At 34.6% G+C, this 13056-nt stretch overlaps 1 protein-coding gene across 9 annotated transcripts in view; it reads right to left on the bottom strand.

Moving 5' to 3' along the window:
* Window positions 1-13056, bottom strand: part of KIF21A (kinesin family member 21A) — a 139223-nt gene that overhangs the window by 41423 nt on the left and 84744 nt on the right. For 5 of the 9 annotated variants that reach the window (XM_054719159.1, XM_054719162.1, XM_054719160.1 and 2 more), the window contains exons 11-15: window positions 11291-11494; window positions 5209-5247; window positions 1106-1196; window positions 580-697; window positions 2-190 (exon numbers count right to left, since the gene is read on the bottom strand). In XM_054719159.1, the coding sequence (XP_054575134.1) occupies window positions 2-190; window positions 580-697; window positions 1106-1196; window positions 5209-5247; window positions 11291-11494 (641 nt within the window). The remainder of the gene's footprint in view (window position 1; window positions 191-579; window positions 698-1105; window positions 1197-5208; window positions 5248-11290; window positions 11495-13056) is intronic. The other 4 variants (XM_054719161.1, XM_054719168.1, XM_054719164.1 and 1 more) reach the window with 1 other exon arrangement.

Raw genomic sequence — 13056 nt, 5'->3', positions numbered from 1 at the left:
CCTAAGTTTTGAAGCACCTGGTCTCTTTCAAGCTGAGTGTCCCGAATTTTATGTTGTAACATCATTAGCTTCTCTTCATATTGCTTTTTCAGTGTCTGCAGTCTTTTCTGGCTATTTTCTAGTTCATCAATCAGCTTTTGCTTGATTGCAATTTCACAAGTAATGTTTGCTAAGTCTGCTTGATAATTGGCTATTTATAGAAGAAGAAAATAAAAATGCTGGGATAAACCAATGTATCATAATTTTATCTTTCAAGCAAGAGTGTGAAAACCATGATATCCAGGTATCCACTTAGCAGTTATAAAAAACATATTCTAGATAAAACTAAAACAGGTGAACAAGATAAAAAGTGTTCACATTGATCAGGGACAACAGATATATTTGTACTAAATAAGAATGGAAATCACACAATGACTAAATCCAATAAGGGAAGAAGCATGAGCCTTAGAGGGCATACATAGGTCAACAGTCATAAAAGCTGTTTCATCAAGGATGAAGTTGAGAAAATTAAGACTTTTTTGTCATGTTTTAATCAAATTCCCAAATGAATTTTTTGTTCTTGTACCAAAAGGCAAGTACCTTTTTCATCTGACTCAGAATCTGATTCATCTGAGCTTTCACCCCCTTCGATATCGTCATCTTCCTCCTCCTCCTCCTCTTCCTCATCCTCATGGTCACTCACTTCTTGATTTTCTTCCTAAAATGTGGTTTGTGACCACAATATGGCAAAGCAAACTGATTACCTCATTAAGAGAAACTAAGGGAGTACAAAGTGCAAAAGTACAAAAATTTCACTTTTCATTAGTTCAAAAATCATTCCATGATTTTAAGGTTATTTACATAACAACTTTGTGCTAAATCAAAGAATACTTCATCTCTTGTGGTATTCTATCTCCCCACACACAATGTTTTTACAAGGCACAAAAATGAGAGTTGCCAATATTTATAGTTCATGTATCTAAAGAAAGGAGGTTCTAAAAAAAAAACACAGTCTAAAATGGATGCATGATAGCCAGCCACCTCTCTTTTCCACACATAAGTTAGTATAGCCAAGGACAACCTAATTCAGGTTCTAAAATTTACAAGTTCATTTTTCCATACTTACCATGTCTAACTCATTGTTTTCTCTTTCTGAAATACCCTTTTCTTCTTTTTTCTCTTGGTCAGTGTCTGCATTATCCTCTTTACCAGCCACACTTTTGAAAAAAGGAACAAAAGGATATGGTATTAAAGTAGAGAGAAAAATGGTTCACTTTTTTCTTTCTGATTTTTAAAAATCATCAATTATTTGGGAAAACATACTGGAAGAATTGATCATTTTACTGACCAAAGTTATCGTGTCTGATGCTTCAGAGGAAAATAGAAATTGCCATTCAACCCATAGTACAGTGATTAATATTAATGAAGGAGAAACTTATTTTCCAGAAACTCTGAGGAACAGATCATGTCCTGGGAGCACGAGAACTGATGAAACAGCTAAGAACTAGTCACAGGAACAGCCACTTAACTAGAAGGCGGGCAATTTAAATGAAAAGGAAATAAAAATAAATATTTTTGTTCTCTCACCTTAACATGTACAACTTTTCTCATCTAAATACAAAGATACAAAAACTGCATTTTTATCTAATACATTTAAGAATAAATTTGAAGATCCAGAATAAATCTGCCCACAGTAAATTTGTCTATACTGGCTGTACCCATCCGCGTTCAGGTCTCCCATAACATAGCACGTGATGCTTTTTCCCAAGGCCATACCTACAGCGCAGGTCTGTTTCTGATAATCTCCCAGAAATGGGTCTTTGCACATCAAAACTGTCTGAAGGCCAGGCTGACCTCTGAGTGAACAGAAAGTTTCAGGGTCTGCCACAAGATGCGCCATACAAATAGAAGCCTTCTCTTCAGTCATCGAGTACTAACTACACACTTAACTACACACTCCTGCCAGCTAATGGTTATAACTAAACTAGGTCAGCCCTGGTAGCCCTGAGAAAAAGAGAGACTCTATAGTGAGCAAAGTTTTGGCACACTTAAATCACTTCACCCTTTTAGGGGTTTAGCAATCATAATCAATTATGCACAGATGTTACACTTCTGCACACTAGACTTGTACATTTAATCAAGCCAAGTAATATTAAGAAAGTGAACTTTACGTGAATCTATATGTGAAAAATTTCCTCTTGTGCTACTGTAACATTTTCAAGATATTAAGAATAAAAAGAATACTCGAATAAGGCAATATTCTCCAAATAAAATACCCCCTAGCATGAGCTTAAAAACTCTATCACAATAACTTTACAACAGCTAGCATTTCTTTCAGATATTCTGCTATAGTAAATAGTTGCCCTAATACATGGATTTATTTTCAGAGTCTAGACTAAAAATTTAATCTTTTTAAGTTTTGTTATTATAATTAAACTTTAAATTTTAACTCTAAGTCCCAGTGCTCCCCAATATTTTTGTACTCAGACAACAGAAATTATAAATACTTTTCCTTTGTATGCATTTTTCAGAGTTCTTAATTTATGTATATTTATGGATTATCTCTTTAATTTCTTTCTTCTTCACTAGTCTATAAGCCTCATGAGGGCAGGCATCATGTCTGTTTGGCTCAGTATTATATTCCCAGTGCCCAGAGGATGTACATAATAAATGTGCAGTAAGTGTTAAATACATTAACCCTATGACTGTGCATGAACACCTCCATTTTGCACCTCTGCCTAAGGGTCACACACACTAATTATGTTGGAGTTCAACTGAAAGATGCATAGAGACGCATGGAAGACAGGTGTCTAGGATGAGAAGAAACTAGCAGTAGCAATACCAATAAAACCATCATAACTGGAAAGGAACCAAGTAAATTATAACAGGGTTCCATCAATGTTGTTAAATCATTCTGTGAGAGGGAAAGGTAAATATACTGAATGCCTGTCTTGCATCACTTCTACTATCCATAGTAGGACTGCTGATTTTCCACCACTGTGCAGTTCAAGCTGAAAATCTGGAAAAAAACTCATCCAGTCATTCCATTCAAAGGTCAGTACCATAACACTGTTGTGTTATAGTTGAGAGATGGACTAAAGTTAAGGGCTAGGAAAGGAGAATGTGTTAGGAAAGATATTTCCCATCAGCATTCCCCTTTCCCTCACCTATGCAGTCTCCTTTCCTCACCTACAACTGTTGCAGCATATGTTATTATTGTTATTACTTCAAATTCTAACCCAAATTCTCTTTTCCTCAGGTATAGCCATAAAACCACTTTATTCCAAACTCTTGACCCAACACGCCCTCTCCCTTCCTCCAGTATCCAGTTTAACCAATGTTACTTTTTACTTAAAATAAAGTTAACTCATATTATTCGCTGTTTGTGCCAATTCTGATGCAGAAAAATCCATTGTAACTTAACATTATTAATTTACCCTTATAAATCACTTAAGGTTTAAACTTTTAAAATACAAGTTGATGCTTTATAATTATTGCACTTCAAATATTCCAGTTTTCCTCAATAAACTGGGCAAATTATATGTAAAATAACTATCTCAGCAGCAATGAAAGATCTTTAAGTCTGCACTTGACATAGAATCAGAATCTTGGAGCTAGAAGGAACACAAGTGCTCATGTGGTTGAACCCCTTTAATATTTGACAACCAGTGTCAACATTTTTATTGACAACCAAGGAAGAAATTGTGGCCTGGGTAAACTAATCCACTCAAGGGGACCCAAACCAGGTGTTGAGTCTCCCAGGCCAGTATTCTAGATCCTGCACTCAAGGTTCGGTCCACAGTCAGGAAAGCATTAGCATCATCTAGGAGCCTTTAGAAATGCAGAATCTCAGCTCCACCTCAGTCCTACAGAACCAGAACCTTCATTTCATCACCCTCCCAAGGTGATCTGGATGCTTGTGCATGTTCGAGAAGCTCTGTCCTAGAACATCAAACTGCTCTGCTTTTGCTCTCCTTTATGGATAATATAAAAGTTGGAAGCAAACACTCCACTACGTACATTTAAAGGGCTTAAATATTTTCAGGTGGGAAAATGCTTCCACACACTACTTGAACTATGCATCTTATTTTCAAAAACAGAAGAAATTTGACATTTTTAAGCCCTTAGTTTAATTCCAATGATAAACATAATGTCCTAGATATGTACTAATCAGATGAGTTCTAGTGTGACTCATTTTAGAATACTTTAAATAAGTTATAGAAGTATAGAATAGAATTACAGAAACGTTAGAATAATATATAATGTGTAGGATATAATGGTGAAATGTAAATTGTCAAATAATTTCAAGGAATTATAAGTTTTAAGCTCTCATGTTTAAAGTAAGATATTCGTTTACTTCATCGTTGCATAGCAAATGTTCTCAAAAGGCTTATTTTAAGAGATGACATTTCTAGAGTGGTGCTTCTAAAATACATAAATATTATTAAAACCAGTTTATTTTCTTAATCATTTTGATTATATAGTCTGGGAATTTATTTAGAAAAATCTATAAAGAGAAATTCTTCTAAGAAGTAAAAAAAAACTACTTGACTTGGTTTAAATAACCATAATTCTGAATGAGTTAAAATGCAAGTGTTTATAATATAGAGAAATGCACTTCTAAATGTTGCTCAAATTCCAAGTGGAAAAAACAGAGATTTCTTGTCTTTGATGCTCACTTCAAATACATTTTAAAACATGTTTTCTTAATTGAACCTTAAAAATGTTTTGTAAATCGTAACTGTCGTGAGGCCAGTTTCCTTTTGCTTTGTTGACATTTTAATATTTTTTTCAACAAAGATTAGACCAAATAAGAAAGAGATCCCACCCATGACTTAGCATGGGCTGCAACAAAATGACAATTCCCACCCAAATAATAATTCCCAGTCTGCTCACAAGTTTCTGAAAAGATACATTCTGAAAGCCAAATGAGGTTTGAGGGTCATTTCTTAACCTAAAAAAATCTCCTTCATAAGTATGATATTTTATTCTGAAATCACATGAAATTGCCAGAATTTTAATTAATGTAAATACTTAAAAAGTTTTTTCAAAAATATATTTGGTATTTTTAATTTTACAAAATCAACATCACTTTTAGAAGCACCAAGCTAATCTGGTCTGAAACAATTTATAATTCTATAACACATTTCTTTTTGAACGGCAACTAAGAATTTAAATGACATTTTAATTTAAAAAAAAAAAAAAAAAAAACCTGGGAAATATTCCAACCTTCTTTCTTCTCGATTGCTTTCCTCAAGTTTCTGTAGCCTTCAAAATCACGAGGCACAGTATTGGAAGGCCAAGCCAATGAAGGACAAACCAGACAGTAAAAAGCGAGAGTGATAAGGAGGTAAAAATGAAACATGAGCTTGAAGACTTTAAAATAAATTTTAAAGATATCATCAAAGGACAATACACAGTAAAAAGGCAATACATTTTGTAAGAATAAAAAGTAAGTAGAAAAACAAGCAGCATTATATCTAAGAAGAATAAATAGACTATCGGTTGAAATTATTTAGCAATAAAATATAAAGTCTCAATTTATATAAATAGTAGGAGTGTTTGGATGCCATTGTTCTTTTAAATCTGAAATGGATCAATTTTCTCAGTTTCCCACAAAGGCCTACTTTCAACGATATCCTCTGCCTTTTAAATCTTTACAGAAGCACTTTTCATTAAAAAAACTTCAAAAAGTAATGCCTTTATACCATACTATGAAATTACCATTAATACTACATACTAGAATACTACTTTTAAAACTTGATTTCTACTTTAATATACTACATGTGAACATCACTACATCCAAAAAAATTCTATTTTAAAATTATACATGAAATGGTATTATGGTCAAATGAATATGATTGTTATGATATTAGTGAAAATTTTTAATTTTATTAATTAAAATTAAAATCTCATAATCTCACTGTACTAATTATTAAAAACTAACTAAAAAAGGACATCTAACGCAAAGGTGGCAATAAAATGGGAAATGTAGTACCTTCCATTAGTAAGATTATATTTCAATCAGAAAACTATAAAAAAAACTATAAGTATGTACTTAAAGGCTTTGAAATAAATGTAAAGAATATTGAATATGCAGAATTGGGCTTCTTTACTCAATGGAATGTACTGAATACCAATATTTGTCATGTAGACAAAAGGATAGATGTACGAGGCTCTGCAGAAGCATTTAGCAACCTTGATACATCCCCCTTCTGCCCAGAATTCCAAAAGTATCTTCCAGAATCATCAATATTTTACAATAAGGAGACTGAGTCTTAGATATGAATTATCAAGCCAGTTCTCCTTTTAATTTTGTAACATATGTGCCCACATGTGAATTTTGCTTTTTGGCCTGTGATTGTTTCTCTTATATACTTATATTACTGCTATTACAAAAAGAGACTAGCAATCTTTCTGAGAAAAAAACATCAACAGAGTGACAGTCACCAGGGTTCAAACGTCCAGAATAATGGCTAAAATAGAAAAGGAAAGCCATTGCCTAAGAACTCTGTTTCTAGAATTTCAACCTGACACCACGAAATACAAATATAATACAGTCTGATGAGTAAATTGAAGTTTTAGGGTTTTGTTGTTTTTTTACAGTGCAAGTCATTTAAAGCTAGATATCCAAAAACATGGGGATAAATGTGTGAATCATAGACTTTCTTTATACATAAAAAATGCAAAAATACTTTATTTCTAATCTAGGTTTATACTGATGATAATGAGCTATAATGGCTCAAAAGATATGGTTCATTGGCAAACAGACCAAATTTTCTATTTTCAATATGAAGAATTTTTGTTTGCCTTAGACAAGAGAGTTATATTTAAAATCTATGGATGAAATGAGCTAAGAAGTAGTTAAACTTTAGATGCTTCCCTAATTGCCGTTTTAGAAAAGCTTTGCAATCAACAGTTCAAAAAGACAATGGAGCCCTGACCAGTTTGGCTCAGTGGATAGAGCGTCAGCCTGCGGACTCAAGGGTCCCAGGTTCGATTCCGGTCAAGGGCATGTACCTTGGTTGCAGGCACATCCCCAGGAGGGAGTGTGCAGGAAGCAGCTGATTGATGTTTCTCTCTCATCGATGTTTCTAACTCTCTATCCCTCTCCCTTCCTCTCTGTAAAAAAATCAATAAAATATATTTAATGAAAAAAAAAAAGACAATGGAGGGTCAGAGAATAAGCTAATAATCTGGTACTTCTCCGTAACTTAAAGGACTTTCGGGTTTTTTTTACTTAGTTCCACTACAATACTGTATTTATATATGAGGGGGCGGTGGGGCAGGCAGAGAGGCAGGTGCAAATCTTGTTAACTGTTCTAAAAGTTTATGTAACTGAAAAGCAGGCAATATAGTCTATTCAATTATTCTCCCTTTTTTTATTTTTTAGTGTATGTTTTTATTGATTTCAGAGAGGAAGGGAGAGGGAGAGAGATAGAAACATCAATGATGAGAGAGAATCATTGATCAGCTGCCTCCTGTACAACCCCTACTGGGGATCGAGCCTGCAACCCGGGCATGTGCCCTTGACTGGACTTGAACCTAGGACCCTTAAGTCCACAGGCCAACACTCTATCCACTGAGCCAAACCGGCTAGGGCTCCCTCATTTTCTCATATGCCCTTATTTTCTTACTATCTTCACTTATTTTACAGATCAACACAAAGGTAGAAGAGCAATCCTTAAAACGCCACATATCAACTATTGGTTGTAGCTTTGACAAAGACTCTGATGCCGAAGAGGGTGAAACTTGCATGTAAAACGGGACGTAGGATGTCTACCTTGAACACAAATGTCACTCAGCTAAAAATGATCCAGTTGCTGCTCTTCCTACCAACTCCTACAATGTCAGAGGCCCTGTAGCCACTGAAACCAAAGAGTAACAGCACAAAACAAAGTAAATTAAAAGACATGGAGCTTCTAAAGAACCTGTGGATTCAGTGGGGAGGGAAGAAAGCAGCTATGAGAACCCAAAGGCGGGGCCCCGGGCAGGTTTGGGAACTCTCAGCCAAAAGGTGGTAATAAAACAATTCTTTCCTACATGACTGGATTTTTTTTTTTTCCTTGATGGGGTTGCTGCCCCAAATTCTAGTGTTTGGATTAATGTTTCCTCTTGCAAAATTACAGACATCCCTAGAAAAGAAACTTACTGGTTATAAGTCATTGCCACTGGCATGAATTCCTTTTGTCAGATGGCTTCGCTCCCAAGTATGAATTTAAAGAAATCAGAAGAAAGCAGATGGTTTTTAAACTGGGAGTCGTTTGGAGACTTGCATGAGAACTGACTGTGTAATGGACGCAGGGACTGAGGCAGCAGGAGGACACACAAAGTCAGTAGATGGGAATACGAAAAAACAACGAAGGCAGAAATTCACATCCCCCTCTTCCCCTCAGCCAAAGGTTGGCTACACCCATGAAAGTGAAAGTTTCTTTCCCCTCTTTTGTCTTTTCCTATTCCCTTCTGACTTGCTTTTACCACTATAAAATGGGTAAAACTCATTTTGTGTGAGTTGGGAAACCTGGACACTAGGTATTTATAACACTTTCTAGAGAAAAATTAGTCCAGTTCCAAACAACTTTTAATTGAACTTACTGTATCTGTAAGACTGAGGCAGAACCCAGATTTTGTAATGTCTCTCTGATAAATAAAATAAATAAATCTGAGGCATGTAACACAACTCGACCAAAATCAACATATCCAAGGAGGAGCTATCGCCTCCATCAAGTTCCTTGGAAGACTATCACTCAGTTCAGTAAACCTGATGTCCTTCTCAACATTTCTGGAAATCTTTACTTGTTTTAACCTGCAGCAAACCCTTTGGCTAAAATGAGAGCTTACCTGCATTTTAAAAATAGGAACATTACATGCAGCTAACAGTTATTTGGATCTATAGCTAAAAGTTACTAATGGTGAACAAAATCTTTATCAAACCTAGTAAAATAGTATTGGTTTTCATTTTTTAATCCACAACAACATTTGAATAGTGTGGTAAGAAAAACTCTATTAAACTTAAATTTATATTTGTGGTTAAGTAAATTCATAAACTGGTTCTAAAGGCTTTTACAGTTATACAGTCTATGGTACCCAAAATTTTTATGGGTTCACACTACATTATATAGTTTCTGTTTTACAAAGACACACTAACATGTGTGTGAAAATGATTTATAAAGCATTTTTAAAAACACTTATAAGAGTTATTAATCTTTAGTAAGTATTCATTTGTTTTTCGAATTCTAAGCTATCTTCCACTTTTTTCACACATTAAAATAATATCTCTCAATTTATCTGGCTTATTTTTCTCCTCAAAATTTTTTTAAATATCATATCACTTTTTATTAGGAAATAACTTTTTCCCCCCACACAGTTGTTTGGTGAGTTCTTCCTAGTATTAAATCTGCTATTATGTTTACCTTAATAATTATTACATCTAAAAGAATCACTGAAATTGTTAAATATTTTTTATCTTGAAGTGATTATGAGTTCCAGAGTAAAGCAACAGAGACAAATCTTGATAATAAGATGTTTTTTCCTTTAATGCTATTTACCAGTCAAAATGCTTACAACTCTGCATTGTCACAAAAATAACCTGCATCAGAGGTACTGATTTGAGATTATCTATGATCACTGCAAGAATGTCAAAAAAGCCTATGTTTCTATTGGGATCCCTGTCTCTTTTCATTTATTTATATCCAACAGGTGATACAGTAACATTTCTAAATTTAACTCAAAAGAACAGAGGAGAACCTTGGGAAATGTACCCTTGGTTGTACTTATTATTCATGAACACAAACCACCTAATCCTTTAAAAATAAGTCATAACCTTTGACATTGTGACCAACTACAGAATTAGATTTTATAACTAAATCATAAGTCTCATTTTGTTGGGTCACAGTGGTTTTGATAATTCTATGATCATTATTAATTGCTCTGCATAAGAGGGAATCATTATTTTTTTAATTGATTTCAGAGAGGAAGGGAGAGGGAGAGAGAGATAGAAACATTAATGATGAGAGAGATCATTGATTGGCTGCCTCCTGAACAGCCCCTACTGGGGATCGAGCCACAATCAGGGCATGTGCCCTTGACTGGAATCGAAACCGGACCTTTCAATCCGCAGGCTGACGATCTATCCACTGAGCCAAACCGGCTAGGCCTGCTAGGGCATTATTATATATTTCTTAATGCTGCCATAATCAGCCTCCATGAAAAACACCTGCTAAGACATCAGTATCTTAAGAATGCAACTTCAGTTGCAATGCCTTCTAACTACAGATGTGTAACTCCTTGTTTTAATTATTTTAATAATTCCTTTTTAACTCAAGGACACAAGCAGAATTAATATGAAGAATTTTACCTCCAATAACTTTGACCAACTGTTTTTTTCATGGAAGAAATGCTGATTGCCTAAATAAATTTCTAAATAAACTGAGCAAAGCAGTAGGTAGACTACATGTCAATAATAATTCTACAAAGTGCATCCCCTGTAACAAACTTTTGGTAAATAAGATAGCTGTGCTTCCTTTTGAATATCTAGCCAAAAATGCTTAAAATTGTTTTGACTGGCAAGTTCAAAATATATTTCACTGCACCATAAAATCCATATGTAAACATGTCAAGAATTTATGAGTATTTAACCGCTCACACACTATCAATGGTCAAATTTTAATTTTTTTTCCTCTTCTTTGCACCCAGTTGATTTTAGGAGGGAATATTATCAGGATGCAAGGAAAGGAAAACCTACAACAGTGGTGAATAATTCCTTGTGGGAAGATTTGGGTAATAAATAACTGTCATATAATCAAATTGGAAGCCCGGCAGAAAATATTTAAGAAACCAAATAATATTAAGTGACAGCCTGATGGATAGGTTTAGCCTTTAGTTAAACTAATCTAGACAGGAACTAGAATGTATCCAAGAGACTATTTAATCGCATTAGAAAATGGGGGGGGAGAGGAGGGGATGAAAACATTGAGTCATAATGGTACAGCAAGCTTTGCAGAAAAGAAAGATGAATGGAATGCAAAAGCAGCTATCTGAAGAAATAATAACATAGTCTCTAATAGTAATTTTACCTTGTCATAGTCTAAATAAAATTCATTACCATAATAACATAATTTAACTTTTTTACATATAAGTAGAGATAAACTATTAGAAGCATAATTATAATTGTCAGCTAATTTAAATGGCATTTTATTTACTAATATACTTATGAGACTATGTATACTCACTGTAATCACAAATTAAAATATCCTGAAAAGTAAAGAAAAAAAAAATAGGGATTCATAGACCAGTGATTTTAAAACACTACCTTTTTTTCTTCTTCTTTTCTTTCCTTTTCAGCTTCTCTAAATCTTTCTTAGCTAGGTCTATGATTTCAATGGTCTCCTTGTCTGAGGATAGTATAGCGGGAGAGAAAGCTGATGGTCCACTGAAATACGGTGATCTTGCTGTGGCTCTTGTCAAGTTCTTCCGAAGGTTCTCATTTACTGCTTCGCTTTCTAATAATTTTGCCCTAGTGAATAAAAACATATTTAAATAGGAAACATCTTTTATTGTGGCAAAAATATGTAACATAAAATGCTCCACCCTAACCAGTTCTGCACCACCAAGTATATTAACCCTGTTGTTGCAACCACTGTCATCATCTATCTCCAGAACTTCATCTTCTCCAACTGAAACTCTGTACCCATGAAGCACGAACCCTTCACTCCCCTCTCCTCCCAGTCCCTGGCAGCCACCATTCTACTTTCTGCCTCTACGAAGTTGACTACAGCAGGAATACACAGGCATTTTGAATGAGTTGTTTTGCATGCTAAAAAAAGATTTCCAGAATGTCTTTCAACATTGCTACAAGGTAGGTTTTGTTTTTAAATAAATGTGTTCACAAACATTAATGTGTAGGGTATTTTTTAATTCCCTGGTTATATAATTACAAATTTGAAATCACACCCTTCATGCTCAAAAGTGCCAAGAGCAATTAGATTGCTTGCATTCTGGCCACTAGGCATTAGTTATCCTTGCTTTGCAAAGCCATCATTTAAACTTAACCTATGCAAGCAGCATGGTTCCCAACCTTTCAGTTCCTCATTCATCAAGCTATAATAGCATTCCCAAATCTTTGCAAAGAACAGTTAGTCAAAGTTGCCCCTAACTGTCTGAGAGACATCTGGCTCCTGAATATGTCATGGGAAAAGATGATATCTCCAAGGAAACCTGAGTCTGATAATTGAAAGAATTCTTTTGTTTGCTCAAGTCATTCTACTAATGAGAGGAGAATAATGAATGTCCTGTCAGTAATATGCAAAACTACAGAATGACCCTGGATTTGAGACTAAAAGAGATTCAGAGAGTCCTCCAGGCCAGTCTCTTTATTTTGATTTGATTGAAATCATCAAGAACACAGTTCTCTACTTCAATATAATAGATTTCCAAGGACAATTGGCAAAGGTGACTGAGACAGGGCTGTAAAAAGAAAACTTACTACACTCTACCTCAAAACTGTAATACTAAGCACTTTTGCCATATGTATAAATATTTCAGAGAAAAATGCTAGATTATTTGCAACTATTAAGCTCTCAAAGGCATAGTCAGTTCTGTGTTTTTTCATTATCTACCGAAATTATTCATGACACTGTTGAAACCGGCTAGAGATGGAGTGTATAGAAATCAATGAATATATGTTTCCAGTTAGTGTCCTACTAATTTTTAATGAAATTGTTTAATTATATATCTGGTGTCATATGTGAGCAGAACAATAATTATAATATTTTTAACTGGTTAAATAGCTGTGTACAAACTTCTAGGTTAAGTGACTTCAAAATTATTTTAAAGAAATCAGAAATATAATGATGTCAGTTTTAAAACAAGAAGACAACCGAAGCCTTGACTGGTACTGCAGGGTGGTTAGAGCATCGACCTGCACATCAAAAGGTTGTGGGTTTGATTTCCAGTCAATGGCACATACCTGGGTTGCAGGTTCGATCCCCCAGCCTCAGTCGGGGCATGTGTGGGAGTCAACCAATCGATGTGTCTTTCTCACATCGATGTTTCTCTCTCCTTCTCTCTCCTCCACTT

The sequence above is a fragment of the Eptesicus fuscus genome, chromosome 7 (genome assembly GCF_027574615.1).
Source record: "Eptesicus fuscus isolate TK198812 chromosome 7, DD_ASM_mEF_20220401, whole genome shotgun sequence".
NCBI classification, from domain to species: Eukaryota; Metazoa; Chordata; class Mammalia; order Chiroptera; family Vespertilionidae; genus Eptesicus; species Eptesicus fuscus.
The sequence above is the reverse complement of the archived record's forward strand: the minus strand, read 5'-3'. Positions and strand labels throughout refer to the sequence as shown.